This window comes from Hemicordylus capensis, chromosome 8 (genome assembly GCF_027244095.1).
Source record: "Hemicordylus capensis ecotype Gifberg chromosome 8, rHemCap1.1.pri, whole genome shotgun sequence".
Lineage (NCBI taxonomy): Eukaryota > Metazoa > Chordata > Lepidosauria > Squamata > Cordylidae > Hemicordylus > Hemicordylus capensis.
This window is the reverse complement of record NC_069664.1, coordinates 23,399,164-23,420,707: the sequence shown is the minus strand read 5'-3', so window position 1 is coordinate 23,420,707 and position 21,544 is coordinate 23,399,164. Positions and strand designations below refer to the sequence as shown.

The 21,544-nt window shown below is 47.8% G+C and overlaps 1 protein-coding gene across 1 annotated transcript in view; it reads left to right on the top strand.

Moving 5' to 3' along the window:
* ADAMTS8 (ADAM metallopeptidase with thrombospondin type 1 motif 8) overlaps positions 1 to 21,083 on the top strand; it is a 35,265-nt gene extending 14,182 nt beyond the window's left edge. The window contains exons 2-9 of the mRNA XM_053269843.1: positions 4,958 to 5,197; positions 7,336 to 7,468; positions 7,743 to 7,910; positions 9,782 to 10,080; positions 10,854 to 11,037; positions 12,781 to 12,953; positions 14,250 to 14,425; positions 16,050 to 21,083. Coding sequence (XP_053125818.1) covers positions 4,958 to 5,197; positions 7,336 to 7,468; positions 7,743 to 7,910; positions 9,782 to 10,080; positions 10,854 to 11,037; positions 12,781 to 12,953; positions 14,250 to 14,425; positions 16,050 to 16,788 — 2,112 coding nt within the window. The 3' untranslated portion in view covers positions 16,789 to 21,083. The remainder of the gene's footprint in view (positions 1 to 4,957; positions 5,198 to 7,335; positions 7,469 to 7,742; positions 7,911 to 9,781; positions 10,081 to 10,853; positions 11,038 to 12,780; positions 12,954 to 14,249; positions 14,426 to 16,049) is intronic.
* The last annotated feature ends 461 nt before the right edge of the window (positions 21,084 to 21,544 follow it).

The following is a 21,544-nucleotide window of genomic DNA, read 5'->3' as shown; positions in this document are numbered from 1 at the left end:
CAAATTTAGAGGCAGAGGACCACTTAAGGCAGGGATTCCCAACAGGTATGCCTGGAAGTACTTGAAGGGCTTCTGGGAAGTACCAGGAGCCCTCCTGCCCCTCCCACCTCCATCCTGCAGCTGTGCTATTTGCTACCCAGCACCTCCTCAGTGTCGTGTCCGCTGCAGAAGGGGAGGGAGGAGGGTGAAGCCTCTCCTCCTCTGTTCCTGATTGGCTGGCTATGTGCTTAAGCTCAGCATGCCCCTCCCCTCAGCCCGACTGACAGGCTTCAGAAAATGAGCATGGAGTACTCCCATTGAAAATAATAGGACCAGTAAGCTTGAACTATTAATTTCAGTGGAAGTAGTCATGAGTAACTGAGTCTGGATGTGAGCCAGTGACTGGAGTAGTCTGTTTCATAACTGAAACATGTAAATTGCAATGCAGCTGGGGATGATGGGAGATGTAGTTTGACAACTACTGGAGGGCCAAGGTTGCCTTCTCTGCTCTGTGGAGTACCTGAGCTGAAAGTGATAGAAGGGATGCACTTGTTAAATAAGGCTGGGAACTCTTGTCTTATATGACAGGGTAAATTTTGCATGCTCATAAACTTGTGAAAGGGACCATACATGCAAACAAAAAATAAGGTATTCAGAAGCTGAACCAATGTAAAGTGTGCCGTTGCGTCGGTGTCAGCTCCTGGAGACCACAGAGCCCTGTGGTTGTCTTCAGCAGAATACAGGAGGGGTTTACCATTGCCATCTCCCTCACAGTACGAGATGATGCCTTTTAGCATCTTGCTATATTGCTGCTGCCCGATACAGATATTTCCCATAGTCTGGGAAACATACCAGCGGGGATTTGAACCGGCAACCTCCGGCTTGCTAGTCAAGTCATTTCCCCGCTGTGCCATTAGGTGGCTTGGGTGCCAAATATGTTCCTCATGAGGGTACCATTTGATCCAGGGCCAACCCCAGCTGTACACCCACCCAGAAATCTCTCTCTGGCCTGCAACCTGTGGCCCTTACATCTGAGATGCTGGGAACTGAGTCTGACGCCTTCTGCATGCAGAGCATGTGCCTGAACACTGAGCTGTGAAAATAGGCACATGTGCATGGAATATTTCAGCCAGTGGTCACCAGCAAGTTCTAAGAGGCTGCAGAGAAATGCCAAGTGGATTATTTCCACTAAAACTGAGGTTCCAAGTAGATGCCAAGGATATGAGTACAGTCCGGTGAGTCATGCCTAGAGTAGAATCTATTCACTGTAGATTATTAATCAGATGGTGTTGAGTCACTACAACTACACTCTTGTTGCTACAACTGAAATTTCACTAGAAGGAGACTCGAACAATGGTATTTTTAACCTGAGCTCCACGTCGGGTCTGAGTGTGGGTGGCCTTGTTACCCCTTGACCTCAGCAATCTGTAAAATGGTGTCAGTGGAGGGCCATAGCAAAGTGCAAGTCCTGGGAAGTCAATCTGGAGGCAGAAGGAGCTGGTAAAGTCAGTCCAAAGGGATTGGGGAGCAGGAAGGAGGATCCAGGGAGGAGATGGTGGAGCAGGGCAGGCCAGGAGGAAGGAAGGCAGAGGAGAAAAGGGCAGAGATTGGTGGTGGCTTAAGAACTCTGAGCACCTGAGGCAGTGCACCCAATGCTGGTCTTGTGGCAGCGAGCATTTTCCCATTTTCTAAGCAGGGTCTGCCCTGGTTTGCATTTGGATGGGTGAAAAACCTATGAGCACTGCCTGCTGTAAGATATTCCCCATTGGGGATGGGGCCATCGCTCAGTGGTAGACCATCTGCTTGCATGTAGACAGTCTGAGGTTCAATCCCTGGCATAAGAATATAAGAACAGCCCTGCTGGATCAGGCCCAAGGCCCATCTACTCCAGCATCCTGTTTCACACAGTGGCCCACCAGATGCCTCTGGGGAGCCCACTAGCAAAAGGTGAGGGCATGCCCTCGCTCCCGCTGTTGCTCCCCTGCAACTGGTATTTAGAGGCATCCTGCCTCTGTGGCTGGAGGTGGCCAACAGTCACCAGACCCATCAACAGCATCTCCAGGTAGGACTGGGAAAGACACCTGCCTGGGATCTTGAAGAGCCACTGTGAGTCAGTGTGGACAATTCTCAGCTAGATGCACCAAGGGTTTGACTAGGGAGAAGGCAGCTCCCTGTGTTCCTGGGCAGCTTCTTTCTCCTTCTTGTTTCAAGCGGGGCCAGGAGGGGCCTCGTGCTGCATTGCCGCTGCCCCAATAATCCGCTGCCTGAGGCAACCACCTCCCCTCGCCTCATGGAAAGGCTGCCCCTGGCAAGGACACATGAAACCAGGCTAGGGGGCAGCACAGGTGTCTGACTTTTGCCCTAGGACTGACCCGGAAGTGTTTATTATCCAGCCAGGTCACAAAGTGAGCTGTCTTTCCCGATTATGCCTGTCCCCAGCACAAGCTCCGAGGCAGTGCAACTGCTCCGTCTCCAGCTGAGAAAACACAGCCGAGTAATCTCTTCTCCCAAATCCTCGAGATTCCGTTGCAGCAAAATGTACATGCCATTGCTGGCCAAATTGACTTCTTTTAAAAAACAACAACCAGGTGGCTATTGTTTACCCCAGAACAGCCAGGTTCTCATGGTGGGGCCAGCTGAACCTCTTACATTTACCTTCTGAAAGAGAAAGTATGGCAGGGGTGTAAATAGACACCAGCTGATGGAACAAGTGAACCTGACCTCTCCCTCAAGCGAGGGAGAGAAAGGGAAATTCATGCACCCAGCTGGCAAATGCTTGGGCGTGATGTCATGCACAAGGGTACATGGCCAGGGCTCTGGAGGGCCCGAGTGAACCCTCCGGAGCTCATTCCCAGCTGGTGTTTGCTGGCTGGGTGTATGTTTTGATCATTTTCTCCCTTGCAAAGAGAACAAACGAAACATGCACCCAGCCAACAAACGTTGGCTGAGAATGAGCTCCAGAGGGCTCTTAGAGCCAGGGGTATAGTGAGGGGGGGGACACTAGGGATGTGTGAACAGGTTTGACTGTTTGAGGTCAAACCCAACCACCCCCTGTTCGGTCCGACCCCGGTTCGAACACCACCACCCCACTGGAGGGGTTGCGATTTTTATTTTAAATTTAAAAATAGAATTGAAAAAAGTTTTAATTTTTTTAAAAAAACCGTGACACACACACACCGGACCAGACCGGACCGGACCGGGGCAGGGTTCGAGGGGGTACCAGACCAAAGTGGCCCAGTCCAGTTCAGGTCCGGTTCGAACTCGAACTAGACCAGCCAGTTCCTTGCACACCCCTAGGGGACCCTGCAGAGATGAAGTGCCGATACTTCTCAGCTTCTCTAGCGGTTGGGGTAGGCATGGCCATGGGGGCTTTCATGGAGAGTGCCTGCATTTCTGAATTTGCAACGACCTTCACTGCCTGCAGCCCTTCCGGGACTTTGGCCACAGTTATGCAGCTCCCAGGAGCTGGGTGGCCTGGGTTCTTTGAACCTGTCCGCCCTATTATAGATCCGCCCCTGCTTGGAAGCACCTCTCCAAGGTTTCAAGCAGCAGTCTTTCCAAGCCTTTCCTGGAGATGCTTCCAGCAACTGAATCTGGGACCTTCTGCACGCAAGCAGCATGCAGATTCTCTGGCCCTGAGCTATGGTCCTGTCATCAAAGCAGTCGATTTTCAGCTTACGTCGCCGTTCTCTATATGGTGGTGGTGGATATAGTTCATTCAGGAGTGAAGCAAAGACTGCAAAGTAACTAGGCCCAAATTCCAGTCTCAGCTGTTTTGGTGGTGGTTTTCCTGACTTCTGTGGACGTAGCCGTGGGGTCCCAGCAAAAAGAACTTGCCTCTCACGTCTGCTCTCCAGTCTTTCCTTTGCATCTTCATGAAACAAGGAAGGGGACATCACAGAGGCGAAAAACTGACATGCCTGGGATATGAAGCAGCCGCTCGCTGTTTCTCAATAGCTGCACCGTTGTGTAACATTTGCATTTTTGTCTCATGAAGACGGTTCAGGAGCCGGTGCCAAACAGAGCTAGAATTCCAACTCGCCGATAAGATGTTAACATCAGCCTTAAACATTACTGGAGTGTCTGACCTATGAAGTCATCTCTCTTCTGTCTCGTTTACCCAAGCAGAAGGTGCTGCGGGGTAAACACGTGAGAGTGGGCGTAAATGGCCCTATAGGAACACATCCCATTCACAAATATGTTAACAGTGTACTCCTCCGGCGTAGCGCACTGAATGAAACAGCCGTCACTGGAAGAGACTTTGCTGCTCTATGGGAGGCGGGGAGAAGGGTGGCAGGAATCAAGGGAGGAGAGCTGGTCTTGTGGTGGCAAGCATGGATCCTTTGCTAAGCAGGGTCCACTTGGTTTGCATTTGGATGGGAGACAGCAGGTGAGCACTCTGCATAGGGACATAGTTGACTGCCATATTGAGTTAAGCCATTGGTCCATCTAGCTCAGTATTGTCTACACTGACTGGCAGCAGCTCTCCAAGATATCTGGCAGGAGTCTCTTCCAGCCCTACTTGGAGGTGCCAGGGATTAAACGAGACCTTCTGCATGTCCATCTTATTTATTTATTATTTCTCTGTATAAACTGCCCTGAGCCATTTTTGGAAGGGCAGTATAGAAATCAAATTAATGATGATGATGATGATGATGATGATGATGATGATGTAAAGGAGATGCTCTACCACGACAGCCTCATTCCCTACGTGGAATATCTTACAGCAGGCAGTGCTCACAGGTAGCTGCCCATCCAAATTCAAACCAAGGTAAACCTTACTTAGCAAAGAGGACAATTCATATTGTCTAGTGGTGCAGCGGGGAAATGACTTGACTAGCAAGTCAGAGGTTGCCAGTTTGAATCCAGTAAGTCACCCAGTAAGTTTCATGGCTGAATGGGGATTTGAACTCAGGTCTCCCGGGTCCTAGTCCCACACTCTAACCATTACACCGCGCCGTCACTCTTTGTCTTTCAGAACCACATACTCACCCTGATGTCTGTGGCCGCTCAAATCTACAAGCACCCCAGCCTGAAGAACTCCATCAACTTGGTGGTGGTGAAGGTCTTGGTGGTGGAGGATGAGAAGGTTGGCCCGGAAGTGTCTGACAACGGAGGTCTCATGCTTCGCAACTTCTGCAACTGGCAGCGGAACTTCAACCCTCCAAGCGACCGTGACCCGGCGCACTATGACACAGCAATCTTGCTGACGAGACAGGTGTGTAGGTGCTGGATGATGCTGGCAGAATCTGGACCATCCTGAAGGTGAACTTGAGAAGCCTTAACAGACCAGTAACTGCTCTCTGCCAGCCTAGGCCCTGATCCTAAGCAACCCAACCTCAGGCCTGTCTGGTTCTCTGGACCGTGGTTCGGAATTGCCCTAGGAGACTGGGCAAGAAATTATTGCAAGCCTGGAACAGAGATGAAGAGTTGGGAAGATTGTGTTCACAACCACATGTCTGAGATAAGAGTACACATATATAGGTTACTAGAAATGGTGATTACAACTGGGCAGTTTGGGTGGGACCCAGGAGCCATACTTTGGGTCATGCCAGGACACACCAGAGCCAGGGAAGGTTATCTCTGTTCAGACAAAATCCCAAGCTAAGCAGAATGTTTTCCTAGCCCTTCCAGTTGAGGAGAGCCAATGGCCAGACTGAGTGGGCTGAACCAACAACTTCAGCAACAAATATTTATATACCGCTTTTCAACAAAAATTTCCAAAGTGGTTTACATAGAGAAATAACAAACAAACAAACAAACAAACAAACAAGATGGCTCCCTGTCCCCAAAGGGCTCACAATCTAAAAAGAAACATAAGATAGACACCAGCTACAGTCACTGGAGGAACTGTGCTGGGGGTGAATAGGGCCAGTTACTCTCCCCCTGCTAAATAAAGAGAATCGCCACATTAAAAAAGGTGCCTCTTTGCCCAGTTAGCTGTGGTAACTTTGCCCAGTTAGCTGGAGTAGTAGGGGTAACCACTCCAGTACCTGTGAATCCTTCACTACCCAGGGTGATGGTCCTTGCTATACCACATGCTCAGGCACTAGATTATGCTGAGGAACTCAAGGACTCATGACCGTGGTTTCCTGACAACACCCGACAATGGCCTCGCATATTTTGGTGCCTGAGGCAGAAAACCCAAATGGTATGGTGGTAAAATATATAATGAAGAAACTAACAATGCCATTCCCTGCAGGCTTAGTTGGAGGTACGTCTGACTAGATTCAGTAAGATTACTCTCTACTCTGTGCCCTGCTTCACACAATTGCTTGAATCTAGTTTTTAATGTGGGTTAACAACATTTGTGTCATTGTGTGAACCCATGCCAAGGCAGGAATCTCGGGCTATAAATGACTGGGCATGAATTCACACAATCATGTCAATGTTGGTAACCCAGGTTAAACCTAGATTCGAATGATTGCGTGGACCAGCCTTGTGTTGTTTTAAGATGGTCGCCTAAATGGCAGCCTTAATGTAAACCGCCCTGAGACACTTTTGGAAGGGCAGTTTAGAAATCAAACAAATAAATAGTAAATAAATAAGGAACCACTTACTGTTATTTAAGGGTTCTCAGCATCTGCTGCCTCACAGCTGGCCCTGGTGACTACAAAGCCCCATGGCCTGTGACTCTGAATGAATGCAAGAGAAGGTTCTCTTAAGAACATAAGAACAATCCTCCTGGGTCAGGCCCAAGGCCTATCTAGTCCAGCATCCTGTTTCCCACAGTGGCCCACCAGATGCTTCTGGGAAGCCCACAGGCAAGAGCTAAGGGCCTGCCCTCTCTGCTCTGTTGCTCCCCCGCAAGTGGTGTCTAGATCAGGGGCATAGCAAGGTTGGAGTGGGACCAGAGACAAGATTTTAAAATGCACCCCCCTCACTGAAGCTCAGCTCATGAAGTAAAGAAATCTGACATGAGGCTGAATAGTGGTAACAAAAAGCATAGTAAAATAGAACATCATCCTAAATTATTTTTTTAAAGGTTTTGTAAATTGTGGACGATGCAAGTCATTTAATGGTACTAGAGAAAGACCTGCTGTTCTGGTGGCTGCAGGTCTTAACATATCATTTTCGGAGGATGAATACAACTGAAGGAAGCCCGGGCAGGTGCGCGGCTGGGGGAGTCAGTCATGTGACTTGCCTCGGGGGGGGAAAGGCAATGGGACCCGGACAACTGTCTCCCCTTGCCCTATTAGAGTTATGCCCCGATCTAGAGGCATCTTCCCTCTGAGGCTGGAGGTTATCTATTGCCATCGGACCAGAAGCCATTGCTAGACCTGCCCACCATGCCTTGTGCTTGTGGAGCGCTCTCCTTTCCTCATGCCTTTTCTTTCTTGTCCTCTACACTCACAGGATTTCTGCGGGCACCAGAGCTGCAGTACCCTTGGAGTGGCTGAGACTGGGACGATGTGCGACCCAAACAAAAGCTGTTCTGTGATTGAAGACGAGGGCCTCCAGGCAGCCTACACCTTGGCCCATGAACTAGGTAGCCATCATTCCTATATCAAAGCAGGAGGGTAACCAATCCTTTGGCCAGGATTAGCCACCAGGCTGGAATAGGAATGATTTTTGTTATCTTTTTGGCGCACATCGCTTTGAGATGGTAGGCTTGGGGAAAACTCGTGCACTTGGACGGAGAGGTGTTGAAAGGGGCTTTAGGATAACAAAGCCATGCCCCAGGGAGAATATAGGTTTGAAACCCTACAGGGGACAGGGATCCCTCTCTGCTAATCTCTTTGTTCTCTCCTCTTCCATTCCAGGCCACGTGCTCAGTATGCTTCATGATGATTCCAAGTCTTGTGAGAGGCTCTTTGGGACCTTGGGGAAGCATCATATGATGGCCCCTCTGTTTGTCCACTTGAACAAGACTCTTCCTTGGTCTCCTTGCAGTGCCATGTACATCACAGAATTTCTGGATGGAGGACATGGTATTTATTATCTATCTATCTATCTATCTATCTATCTATCTATCTATCTATCTATCTATCTATCTATCTATCTAATTTTTCTACTGCCCAAACCTTACGTCTCTGGGCAGTTTACAAGATTAAAAAGTAAAACATTAATTAAAAACAAAACAAAAAAATTTAAACGCAAGAAATCTAAAACACAATTTAAAATTTTGAAACAATATTCTAAAAACAGCATTAAAACAATCAAAACAATATCAGTTAAAGGCCTGGGTGAACGGATGTGTCTTTAAAGACTTTTAAAAAGTTGTCAGAGATGGGGAGGCTCTTATTTCACTAGGGAGCACATTCCAAAGCCTCGGGGCAGCAACGGAGAAGGCCCGTCCCTGAGTGGCCACCAGACGAGCCAGTGGCAAATACAGACGGACCTCTCCTGATGATCTCAGTGGGCAGCGGGGTTCATAACAAAGAAGATGTTCTCTTAAATACCCAGGGCCCAAGCTGTTTAGGGCTTTATATGTTATGACCAACACCTTGTATTTTGCCTGGAAACATATCGGCAGCCAGTGTAACTCCTTCAATACAGGAGTAATATGGTCTCTCCTAGATGACCCAGAGACCAGCCTGGCTGCCGCATTCTGGACCAACTGTAGTTTCCGGACTACGTACAAGGGCAGCCCCACATAGAGTGCATTGCAGTAATCCAGTCTGGAGGTTACCCGCAGATGTACCTCTGTTTTGAGGTATGTGATGGCCAACTATCCACTCCGCACCCCTACAGGGGCAGTTCCACTGCTACCCATTCAGTCCTTTGAGAGAGGCCAGGAGGAATCCCTGGGCAAGCACCGCTGTCCATCTTGGCCCCATTGAATACATCTACGTATCCATTTCCGAAAGAGCTGCCAACGTTATGATCCTTATAGACACATAACGGGAGCACCTGCAGGCAAGAGGGGGGTACCAGCAGACTTGGGGTAACCTGCAGATACATTCTTTTTTCAGAAATCTCAAGGGAAACGTAAGGGATTCCCCAATGTGCAGCCAATCGCTGTGGGTAAACACAGTGAGCATCATGCTGGGGGTTCCCCCACCTGAGTTTTGCAAAGAGGACCCTATCGGGCGGGGAAAGAAGGAGACATCGATATGCCCACCTGGAAGTGTTCTTGCTGGTCTGGCGGGGAGATGTTGCCTCGCTGTCATCAGACAGTGTGGCTTCTCAGGATCGGGGGCGGCTCTCGTGAGATCTCAGGGCGTGCTCTTGCGAGACGTGTCCCAGCTGTCAGGAGCTATAGAAGGGAGGACTGGCCAGTCCAGCAGGAGGACTCAGCATAGAAAGAGTCTTGGGATTCTGATTTAGCCTTGCAGGGAGCAACATTCGGCGGGGCTGGTAAGTGGAAGAAGCCCTGCCTGTAAGTTTTAAAGCTCCCCCGCGCTTTACTCTGAGGCCACCTCAACCTCTTTTGACAGTGGAAGGCAGATGGCTGTACTGAGAGCCTGCCAGGAAAAAAACCTAAGGGGAGCTTAAGAAGTCGGGGTGGGGGACCCCAACTGCCCCTGTATAACTCAATGGAGTGGAATGGGTGTGGACTCAGAAGGCAATTAGCGGACCAGAAGTGGGTGGAGCTAATGGAACTTAGTGGAGAGGAGGGCTTGAACAAAAAGAGGGGAGAATTTATCAGCTTGAAGAATACTCCCTCAAGTCAGTCACAACCTTTTCTGCTTCCATGGGGGAAAGGTGCCTAAAACCTTCACCATGCTCAGGCACAGGCTCAGGTTACGCATGCACACCAGGGATATACCACAACGTTTTGTTGCAGGTCCATACTTATAAATAATAATGTTAAGATGGCTTTGGGTGTGACCTTCTGGTTTGTTTCTTCCCTCTCCAGGTGACTGCCTGCTTGATGAACCAACCAAAGCCATTGCCCTCCCCACCGACCTTCCGGGCCGAACGTCTCTGTACGATCTAGATCATCAGTGCCAGCAGATCTTTGGCAAGGAGTTCCGCCACTGCCCCAACACTCTGCAGGAGGACATCTGCTCCCAGCTCTGGTGCAAGCTGGAGGCAGGAGAGCGCCTCTGCCACACCAAAAATGGCCGCTTGCCCTGGGCAGATGGGACACCCTGTGGGGCAGGGAAGATGTGTATGGATGGCCACTGTGTGGCACAAGATACAATGATACCCCAGGTATTCTCATGGTGAGAAGCAGGCAACCCATTTCTGGCTAAGGGCCAGTGCATAGGCCATGGGCAGCTCCATGTTTCTTCCTCACCAAACCTTTTGTGGACTTGTGGTAGCAAGCATGAATTGTCTCCTTTGCTAAGCAGAGTCCACCCTGGTTGGTATTTATATGCGTGAGCCCTGGAAGATATTCCCCCTAGGGGATGGGGCTGCTCTGGGAAGAGCAGAGGTTTCAAGTTCCCTCCCTGGCATCTCCAAAAGAGGGCTGAGAGAGATTCCTGCCTGCAACCTTGAAGAAGCTGCTGCTAGTCTGTGTAGACAATACTGAGCTAGACGGACCTATGGTCTGACTCGGTATATGGCAGCTTCCTATATTCCTATCTTCCCACATATGGAAAGTTCCAGAAAGTTCAACCCCTGCCATCTCCAGAAAGGGCTGAGAGAGACTCCTGCCTGCAACCTTGGAGAATCCACTGCTAATCTGTGTAGACAATACTGAGCTAGATGGACCAATGGTCTGACTCTGTATATGGCAGCTTCCTATGTTCTCTTCCCCAAATTTCAAAGGTGTGGTGAGGATGGCAATGAAAGCCTTGTGCTCCATTCTCACCTTCATGGTTTTCACTTCCATTGAGAGTATGTTCCACTTTATGCAGATACTGGCAAAGCAGGACAGAGATAGAAGAAAGCACACACATCCTTTGAGTCCAGCCATGTTTTTCTGGTGGACAAAGTGCAGCTTTTTAGGTTTTAATAAGTTGGGGATTTCTGTCTTTCAGCCTGCGGTGGATGGGAAATGGGGCCCTTGGAGCTCTTGGGGGCCATGTTCCAGGACGTGCGGTGGTGGAGTGCATTTCTCTTACAGGGATTGCGACAACCCCATTCCTAAGAATGGAGGCAAATACTGCGAAGGTCAAAGGGTCCAATATGAGTCATGCCACACCCAGGACTGTCCGCCCAACGGTAATCAATTGCTGACCAGCAACTCTCGCTTTCACTGGCATGACTTCCCCTAAAGAATCCTGGGAACTGTAGTCCAGAGAAGTCACTGAGTAGTCTGTTAGAGATCCCTAATGCTCTGTCACAAAAACTACAGGTGGCCCTCGTTATTCACGGCGCAAATAATAGTTGCAAAGATGGAAAACGTGAATAATGAAACCTTGAGTCAATGGGAATTGGAGGTAGATCCCTTGAGCTTTGAAAGGGTCCACAAAGCAGAAATAAAGGGAATAAACCATAGTACCTTGCTCTCCAGGCCTTCAACTCTCCAGAAAAGCCACCCCAAACCCACAAATCCTCCAAATATTTTAGATTTATTTCCAAAATAAACAGGGGTATTTTTTGTTTAAAAAGAGCCACAAAATGCAAAATGGTGGCCAGAAATGACATTGGAAGTCATTTCCGGCAACTCGGGAATCATGGATAGGTTAAGTTTTCCTACTTTTTTAAAAACCACAGATAAAGAAACTGGATCCCTATGACACAACCGGAGATATGAGAAACTGTGGGTGCTGAGACCACGGATAACAAGGGCCATCTGTACAGTTCTCAGGGTCGCCAGGGAAGAGGGAATGACCAATTTCAGTCCATTGTGCAGCTATGTTCTTAAATGTTTAATATTAACAAGATCAGGACTGCTACCCCTTGCTATGGAAGCCTGCCACCAAGAACAGCTCCTCAGCTTCCTCCTCTTTCTGGGAGCTGAGAAGAAGGGGAATCAGGCATGCTTAAGCCACAGTGAGGATACACAGCCAGAAGTCTGCTTTCCATGTGATCCACTTGGTGATACAGCATTCATCTGAGCATGTACAGCCTGTGCAGTTTGTTGTTGTATAACCAGGTGGGGATAAGCATAGGCTGAAGCATCCGGCCCATTTGAAGAGTGGGACTGGATGCAGTGGAAGGCCACCAATGGGGACAGTTTTGAGAGAGGGAGGACCCAAATGGTAGTTGGACACAGCTGAGCCAATGGAAGAGGCCTTGGTGTTTCATCTCTCCTTCTGAAGTCAATTCTGAGAGAGGGAGCAGCCAGATGGCATTTACTACAGTCATCCCTCACCAATGGCGGTTTCCTCAATCACGGTTTTGAGTATCCGTGACTGGGAAATTGTGACCGGTCTCGCCAACCATGACCCGAGTATCTGCAGTATGGTGAGAATTCAGTGATTGTAGGGTTTCTGCAATTTTGAGTGGTTTAGAGGTTCCATCCACTCATTCCTCTTGCTGATCCTGCCAGCTTCACGTGATTTAAAGAGATTTTGAATCTTTTTGTGGGGTTCGAAAGTGCCTTTGAGCGATTTTTGGAGGTTCAAAGTTTTCCAGAGGTTCAGTTTGCTCACTCCTCTTGCTTATTCTTGAAGATTTTAAGGGAGTCCGGGTGATGTTATGTTTTGGTATTTTTTCTTTGATTTTTTTGGTCTTTTTGTGACCGCAATTCCCCTAAACTCCTGATTCCCATTGCTTTCAATTGCTCACCAACCACAAATCTGCCAATGGTGAGGTTTTGCCAGAACAGAACCCTCTCATTTGGTGCGGGATGACTGTATTTTTGGTGTAAGACAGCCAGCAATAACTTTGGTAGCACAGGTATCGGGTAACAAGTCGGGAGCATTCAAATGTTTCATCCAGACACCATCAAATTGCTGCATTTCCTCTCCTCCCTCTCCTTCTCCCTTTTCACTGAGATCCATTCCCCTTCCTTTGCAGACAAGAGTTTTCGAGAGGAACAGTGCGAAAAGTACAACAAAAACAACCACACTGATGTGAATGGGAATCTGCTGGAATGGGTCCCCTTGTATGCAGCCATGTCACCTCGAGATCGCTGCAAACTGATCTGCCGAGTTAAAAGGGGGAACGAATTCAAAGTGTTTGAGACCAAAGTAAGAACTCTAGCTTAGCATTTCTTGATCTGGGCTTCCTCGGGGTGACCTCCATAACAGGTCTCAGGCCACCACTGCACACACTCCACATGCAAGAAGGTGCATCTGGATCTTTCTCCTGTGCTTTGTGTGCATGAGTGCTGCCCTTCAGATTCCATGCCAGATGCATGGAAGCCACTTAACCCCAAGCAGCTCCTGCATGCCTTTGAAAGCACTTAAATGGCCCAACCACATCGGCAGCAGGTGATTGTGTGAGCCTTCCCACGCAATCAGCACTGCATAGGGTGGCAAGATTTGACTCCACACAATTGCCCCCCCCCCCGCCGCCGCCCACACATTTGGATCATTGAAACATTCTCTCAGCTGCACAAGAGCTGCCCACAGATAAATCTTTCCCATGTGGCTGGAGGAACATACAAAGGTGGTCAATGTGGAATAAAAAAGCCAAAGAGTATCATTTGCAAATTGTTGTTGTTGATTAGATAGTCCTATAAATTTGCATGGCACTTTGCACAGTACAAGAGGAAAAGGTCTTTGCCCCAATGATCTTACAAGCAGACTGCAGAGGAACTTGGAGGTAAATGGAGGCAGGAGTCAACAGGGAATGCCTGTACTTAGACTTGGTGACAGTACTGGGATAGAGTTATGCCAAAGCCTTGCTTGCTTTATTTATTTATCATAATTTTATACCGCCTGATATGTACATCTCTAGGCGGTGTACAAAGATTAAAACACAAAATCAAACAGGGTAAAAACAGTTAAAATTTACAAATACAATCACAAGAACTTAAACAGTTTAACATTGATTTCAGTTAGAAGTCTGAAAACAGGTGCATCTTGAGGATCTTCCTAAAAACAAACATAGGAGATGCTCTTATTGCATCTCTCTCTCTCTCTCTTTAACAGAAAAAGTGGGTTTGAGGAAGAGAGCTGGTCTTGTGGTAGCAAGAATGAATTACTTGGCATCTCCAGACAGGGCTGGGAGAGACTCCTGCCTGCAACCTTGGAGAAGTGGCTGTCGGTCAGTTTAGACAATACTGAGCTAGATGGACCAAGGGTCTGACTCAGTAGAAGGCAGCTTCCTATGTTCCTATGAAGTAATAAGAGTAGCATTACACAGGTGTTCTGGAAGACAGTTCGTGGCAGAAGTGGCAGGAAGCAAGAATGTGCAGACATGTTAAATTCAATGTATATTCCAGCCAAAGTGGACATACATTCAATATATTTTAAGCAGCAGTGATACCGGAAAAAAGGACAATCTGATCTCATTTTTCTCCTCTTTTGTTTGTGTATCAGGTAATTGATGGGACCCTCTGTGCCCCTGATTCTCTTGCTGTTTGCGTACATGGCCAGTGCATCAAAGCTGGCTGTGACCACATCATTGGGTCATCCAAGAAGTTGGACAAGTGTGGAGTTTGCGGCGGCAACAGTTTAACCTGCAGGAAAATAAGCGGTTGGCTCAACAGATCTAAGTAAGAGACATACCGGGGCAGTTCAACCTAACTATAGTATTACAAAGGAAAAGAATGGGTATCCTGTCCTAGGCCAAGCCGGACAGGAGGGATATGGATCTTGCACAACTCCAGAGGTCCAGGACCTTGGCTAGCTCTAAGCAGGAATCTTCAAGAGCTGGTTCTAGCAACACAGGAGGGATGTTGCTCCAGTGGCAGCTTGGAACAAACTGCTGGTGTTTAAAATGGCTGCCCAGGCAGAGTTAATTGGCCCCACCCCATCCCTAGGGAAGGCTATGTTCCTTGAAGGAGTCTTGCCCAGTTTTTAAAGTGCTTGTCCCAGTGCCATTAGGGGGCCTCTTCTAGGGATGGCAGGTCCTCAGGGGATTCCTCTGAGTCAGAGGATTAAGGCATGGCTGTGTCCTCAGGTCAGGTTGGAGGTGTTGGCCTTGGTTCTCCTGGTATGGAGAGCCCTGGTGATATAGGGTCACCCAGGATCTGGATCATAGAGTCTTCCCAAATGATGGGGCATCTTATCCCCTGATTGTCTGCCACATCTTCCCATCCTGGATCTGTCGTCATGATGATAGAGGTATAGAAGAATGAACAGGAGACAGCAGCTGATCTGATGCCTTATTTAGTAGGCATCTGGACCTGAGGACCTTCCTGCATAAGCGCGAGCCCATAGATCAGAGGGGCTTTGGCTCTGTGACATAATGCAACTGAGCTAGGGGATCTAGGGAAAGGCTCCTGGTCTTGTGGTAGTGAGCATGAATTGTTCCCTTTGCCCAGCCCTGGTTTGTATTTGGATGGGAAACTACATGAAAGTGAAGATGGACTCCTGCCCTCCCCACCACCTCCTTGCTGCCTTCTTCATAGAGGCAGGAGGAGGACAGTGAAGTGAAAGCTGTTGCTCAGCTAGTGGGCCAACAAAACCCTGTACTTCATGGGTTGGCAACCAATGTGGGTGATTGGCACCCTATGTGCACTACACTGCCACTTGCTCTGGGTCATCCCAGTGCCCCTCAAGTGGAGTTATGGGACTGCAGAAACCTCCATTATACCCTACGAGGAAATCTGAAAGACGCGTAACTTCATTAATTCTTTAAAAATCAGCCCTTTTGCCAAATTCCTCTGAAAAAATTGTGGTAGCTTCCTTGTACCAACCCACTCTTTTGACCATGTGACCCATTTTTAAATCTGAATTAATTCAAATTCAGATTCGGATTGATTCGGATACAAAACGAAACTGGGGTGATTCGGAAGGCTTAATTAATTTCAGACAAAATACAAAATGGGGTTGATGCGGATTTGGTACAAATCGAAACAGAAAAAATACAAAACGTTCAGCCCTATTTGGAGAGGGTGTGCTTGTCCTACTGAGCTGAGGCTTAGCAAATGACCAAACTCCCTACCTCCTATATTGTGTTACACCCAAAGTTGGTCACAAAATGGGAGTGTGCACAGCTCCCAAACCTGGGTAGGATACATCTCCTACACAAGTACCGATCATGTGAAGAGCCCTACAAGCTATGGTCTTGCAAAGCAAGGGATAAATGGAAGAACAACTTCTTCCACATTAGGTCTTTGTCTGCTTGCATGTTGATGATGCTGTGGACCATAACCTTCTCTTTGGTCTCTGCAGGTTTGGGTATAATGATATCATCACAATCCCCGCGGGAGCAAACCACATTGATGTCAAACAGTACAGCCGAGGAGGAGTGAGGTTTGATGGGAACTATTTAGCTCTGAAGACCTTGGGTGGCAAATACCTTCTGAATGGCAACCTCACCATTTCATCCATAGAGCAAGACATTTTTGTGAAGGGGACCGTTCTGAGGTACAGTGGCTACAAGACCACCCTGGAACGTCTCCAGAGTTACCAGCCACTCCCAGAACCCCTCACTGTCCAGGTGCTATCCAGGTCAAGTGAGCTTTTCCCTCCCAAGGTGTTCAATCCCAAGGTGAAATATTCCTTCTTCATCCCCAAGGATGTCCCTTTCAGCAAGCAGAAGAGTAAGAAGAACTTGACCAATGCCATTAAGCTCATGTTGACATCGCAGTGGGTTCTGGGGGACTGGTCTGCGTGCTCCAAGTCCTGTGGATCCGGCTGGCAGAGGCGGACAGTGGAATGCCGAGATGTGGAAGGGCGGCCCTCATCGACGTGTGACCTCAAGCCTGAGGATCTCAAACCATGCAGCGATCTCCCATGCCCCATCTGGCAGCCGGGTCCCTGGTCCCCCTGCTCCCGAACATGTGGAAAGGGAGTGAGGACACGGAGCGCCTTGTGTATTGACTATGCGGGGAAACCCACCACCTCTGAGAAATGCGGCTCTCCACAGCCACCAGCAGCAACAGCCGACTGCATGCTGCAAGAGTGCTGAGGCAAAGCGAGGGCTAATGCCTGGTCAGAGGCACGTGTAACATATGGTAACTACTAACCTAACCCGAACCGGGCTTGATAGGGCCGAGCAAGGATGTAGGTTTGCAAGCAAATGTGCACTAATTGACCTGAACAGGCCCCACTGGGTCGACCTGTTTGAAAGATTAGCAGGCATTGAGTAACATCCACTCTTCTTTCTGCTTTGTCTGCCTCCAAATTGACATCTACCTCAGTGGAGAAAAATTGCATGGGGTTGTTGAATCATGAGATTTCTTCTTAATGTTCCTTTTGTAGGCCAATATTTAACATCTGAGGAGAAATATAAATGTATTCTAGGCTGTTCCCAAAGATAACTCAACTCTCACCCACACCTTCATCAAGCCCCCAGTGGGTCATCATAGGGAAATCGTTTTTAAAAATCCATCGGAGGCAAGTTAATCCCTACAAATGTCTCCAAAATGCATCTGTAGTCACCAGGATGAGAATGATCCAGGGTGGGCCTGTATACCACAACCCACTCTTGCCCTTCTATGGGACTTGGTGTGAGTAGCTTCACCCTTCTCTGCCCTCAATATTTATGCTTCCTAGTCAACAGGGTCCTTCTAGAACAGTGGTCTTCACTATTTTTCAAATGGGGGCCACTTTGGCCAAAAAAAACCCAAGAAACCCTTCATTGTAAGAGCCATTTGCCACTGTGCTGACCTCACATAGTACTATACTTTTCTCAGTGCTGGGAGGGCCCTTTAAGAGCATTGGAGCTCTCTTGAAAGCTCTAGGAGGAAAGTGCTGGGAAGGGCTACAATTTGTGCATGCCCTCCAAGATGGTGCAGAGGCTCAAGAGGGCTCAGTTTTCCTCAAACAAGTCCTCCAGCATTGGGCAGCATGCAGCACTGCAAAGTGGGAATGACAGTCTCCACATGGAGCTAGGGGGACTGTGCAGAGTATTCAGTTTTGGCCAAAGCTTCACACAGGCCCAAAACACAATTCATTCAGAAGATGCATTTAGGGTTGATGGGGGCCACCACTGGCCCCTGGGCTTTACAATGAACACTGTTCTAGAATAATTTATTTTCCAAATCTGGCCTCAGCTTAAGCAGCTGAAAAAACAGGGCTCACGATTGAAACCTGTTCTACAGGCTTTAGGGAGGATTAAGTGAAAGCTTATCCAGTGCTTCAAAGGTAAACATGTGAACGTCTTTCTTTCAGGGGTTCATTAGCTGTGGTCTGCAGTTGACTGGTGTTCCATGAGACTTTGATCAAAGTTCTGCAGCTTTTTATTAAAGCAGCATGTCTTGGGAAATGGCATCTTAATGGTGCTATTCAACCATGAATGACATCTTAATGGTGCTATTCACCCCATGGTTGTTGGGGATTCAAAATGGAAAGTGTCATCCATATTTCCATTTCTCGCCTTGCAATGACCACCATGTTGGAAATGTAGTTGTTACTACCGATATGAATGCTGGCAATAGGAAGAAGGATGCTATAAAGGTCTGATTTTAGCATCTATGGAAGAAACACCTCCCCCACTCCAGTTTTATAGTGTAGGAGAAACAATTGACTTCATGTCTCCTCCCCCAGCTTTTGGGATACAACTCCCCCAGGAAATATATTTTAAAATAAGTAGCTTTGGTGCTTAAAAATTATTATCGGCTGATAGATCACCAAACAATGGTGCTGTTGTAGCCTGCAAATCAAACTCATCTGGGGTTGGACTTTTGTGGATCAGGAAGTGAAGCCAACAAACAAACTTGATGAACTAAGAGTCCACAAAAACGTCTGAGACTCTACAGAAGCTCAATGATCCAAAACATTTGGAAGCCTTTGCTCTGTTGTGTAATGCAAGCCAAGACAGGAATCTCAGGCACTTCTTGTCTCCTGTTGAGCACAGCTGAGCATTTCCTCATCCACAGAAACCCTTGGTGGCTTCCAGTCCATTGTGTACTTGTCAGCTATGTCTTTAGATAAGGAGATTATTCACAAAAAGGAACCTTATCTACGCAATATGTTATGTCCTGTAAATAGTTTGCCCAGTTTCCATGTGCATACAGATATGTCATTTTTATACATATATCTCCAGACTTGTTTTACTAGTAAATTTTATTAAATGCTTCATGTTGTTCATCTAGCTTTCAAATGGAGGTGGTTCAAGACTCATACACATGAAACAGGGAAATGGGGATTCAGTGTTGCATTGCTGATACTGTAATAAGGAAATGTGTGTCAAAATATAGCCATTTCTGCTGTCCCTGTTTTAAGTGTATAGTAGCATCATGCTCAAAGCTAATACATCTGATCTATGTTGTTTAGAAAGAGTGTGATGATGTTCACGTGAAGTGTGAACTTCCCCTTTTTGGCCATTTTTGGCACTCCTTATGTCTGCTTACTAAATGGCACTGCCCTTACTCTCAATTACTTCGTGACATGAGCACATAGCTAAAATTGATTGGCTATGTAGCATTGTGATGGCACACAATGTGTGATCCCTGATTGGCCTTCCCTGAGTAATCCCTGATTGGCCATGTGACTATTATAGAAAGGAGAGGAAAGCAGCAGCCAGGGGAAATAATGGCACCAAACAGGGTCAAATAAGATGTTGTGTGGGAAACTTTTTTTTTTTTTTAAACCAACCCCACCAACTGTTAGCTTCCACTTGAAAATTGGAACTGGGGACAATTTAGCACAGGTTTAACTTTACTCTGTAATACCACCCTTGAATCCCAGTCCTAACCTTGTTTCCTTGGAAGTACAATTTATTTCCAGCATTCATATTTAGGATTGCAAATGCAGCCCTAATTAGTATTATGGACAACTTGCAAATATTAAATGCTGGATATGGGTTTATCCATTCTTCAAATAATATTACTGTGTAGTTTATTAAAAGGTACTTGTGGCGTTCCTGATATATAGTGTCCTCATCTAAGAAAGGTTATTTGTTTTAGATTGCTTTTGCCCAGAATAAGAGGCAGAAAGTATAACAATAGTCACAGCCACTGCTGAATTGTGTCCATTATACACACTAATGTGTGTATAATGTGTGTCACAAACACCGCTGAAATTTTGCAGCTGAGCAGATGCAAAAGGTAGATGCAAAAAGTAGTGCAGACCTGTGTTCACTTTCACCCAAATCATAAGCACACCTTGTGAAAGTCGGTTCCACGGATCTCCATGAGATTCAACGTGTAGCAGGCTTACTACATTATGAAGCAACTCTGTGTCTGCTACACAGTGCTGATTGTGGGGGTGTGTGGGGAGATTGCAAGGGATAAGCAGTGGGCATGAGAAGGACAAAGTATTCCTCTCGCCCACCCGTTCGCCCATTCAATTAGATGTATGTTTGGAAAGCAAGTGTGTGTTGGCATAATCATGTACAGCAACTCCCTCGGTGCTGTGCAGTGGGCCCCACCCAGGCTCAGCCATGCTTAACCAGCAATGAAACGAAAAGCATTCCGTGACCCAGCCCCACTGATTGCAGCAGGAAGTCTGCTTCTCTGTCTCTGGATCGTATCCAGTGGCCGCGATCCAGCCATGTGATATGCTCCTTGAACAGGGCTCCTGCGACCACACTCCCACTCTTCATCAGGTCTCACACCAAAAGTTCTAAAATGCCTTTAAACTTAGGATGGGGCAACTGGCTCCTGAGAGGACAACTGTCTGAAGAACTCTGGGGAATGTGCAGAGCTGGTATACACAGGCCCAGCTTGTGTCGGGGGTGGGGGCAAGGCAAGAGTAGCCTATCACAGGGCATACAGCCATTGAGTGCCCTTCTTGGTCAGTGTAGTGAGCAAGCCTGACCTGGAAGCATTTATATAGAGGTCAGGGAAGTATCACATGACTTCCTCTGGCCTGGTTTGCTGGCCTGGTTAGTTGCTTTCCATTTCCCCCCTTTGGCCAGAACTTGGTGGAAGCATACAAGCTGAAACCTCATATGATATCTCTCAGGTCCCAGGTTCAGGACTTTCATGGCTTTGGGTTGCAGTCGCTGGTTGAATTCAGACGTAACAGGAAACCAGAGGTCCCTTCTCCTCCAGTTTCCTCACCCACCCATCCGAATTCCGGGAAATGTTTCACCACCGCAAACTCCATTTCTGCGGCGCCAGCATTACATCCAAATGTTTGCACCGCCATTTCAACTCCACGGAGCGAGAGTTGATGGAGGAAGCTCCTCCCTCCCTCTGGCCTGACTGGCTGTGCGAGCTGTCCTCCTTTCAAGAAGGAAGCCCACACAGCCAACTCTCCCGCCTCTCTGCAGTCTCGCTGACTGCACGAGGCAGTTCTCCAGAATGTCCCCCGGTGGACGGGAGGGTGGGTGGAGGGGGTGTGGAACCACAGGTCCATTGGAGCCGTGGCTCCACATTACGTCTGAAGGTGGCCACTGTATACTACATGGGAGCTATGTCATGCTACCTATCAGTTGGACATAGTGGATAACACAGAAGCTGCATTTAGACATTGCATTCTATATGTGTACAGGTGCCTGTACATGTTTTACATGAATGACTAGACATGAAATCAGTGAATTTGAAGTGAATCTGGGTACAGGCCTCCTCAAATGTAGAGTACAGATAGAAACTGCATGGCTGTCTGTGCATAGACAATAATGCACAGCTGCACAATTTTTGGCCCTCCAGCTGTGTTCGGACTACAATTTCCCATCATCCCCACCCATAGTGACCTATAGTCAGGGATGATGGAAGCTGTAGTCCAACAACTACGGGAGGACCAAAGTTGTATAGTCCTGACATAATGGGTGAACA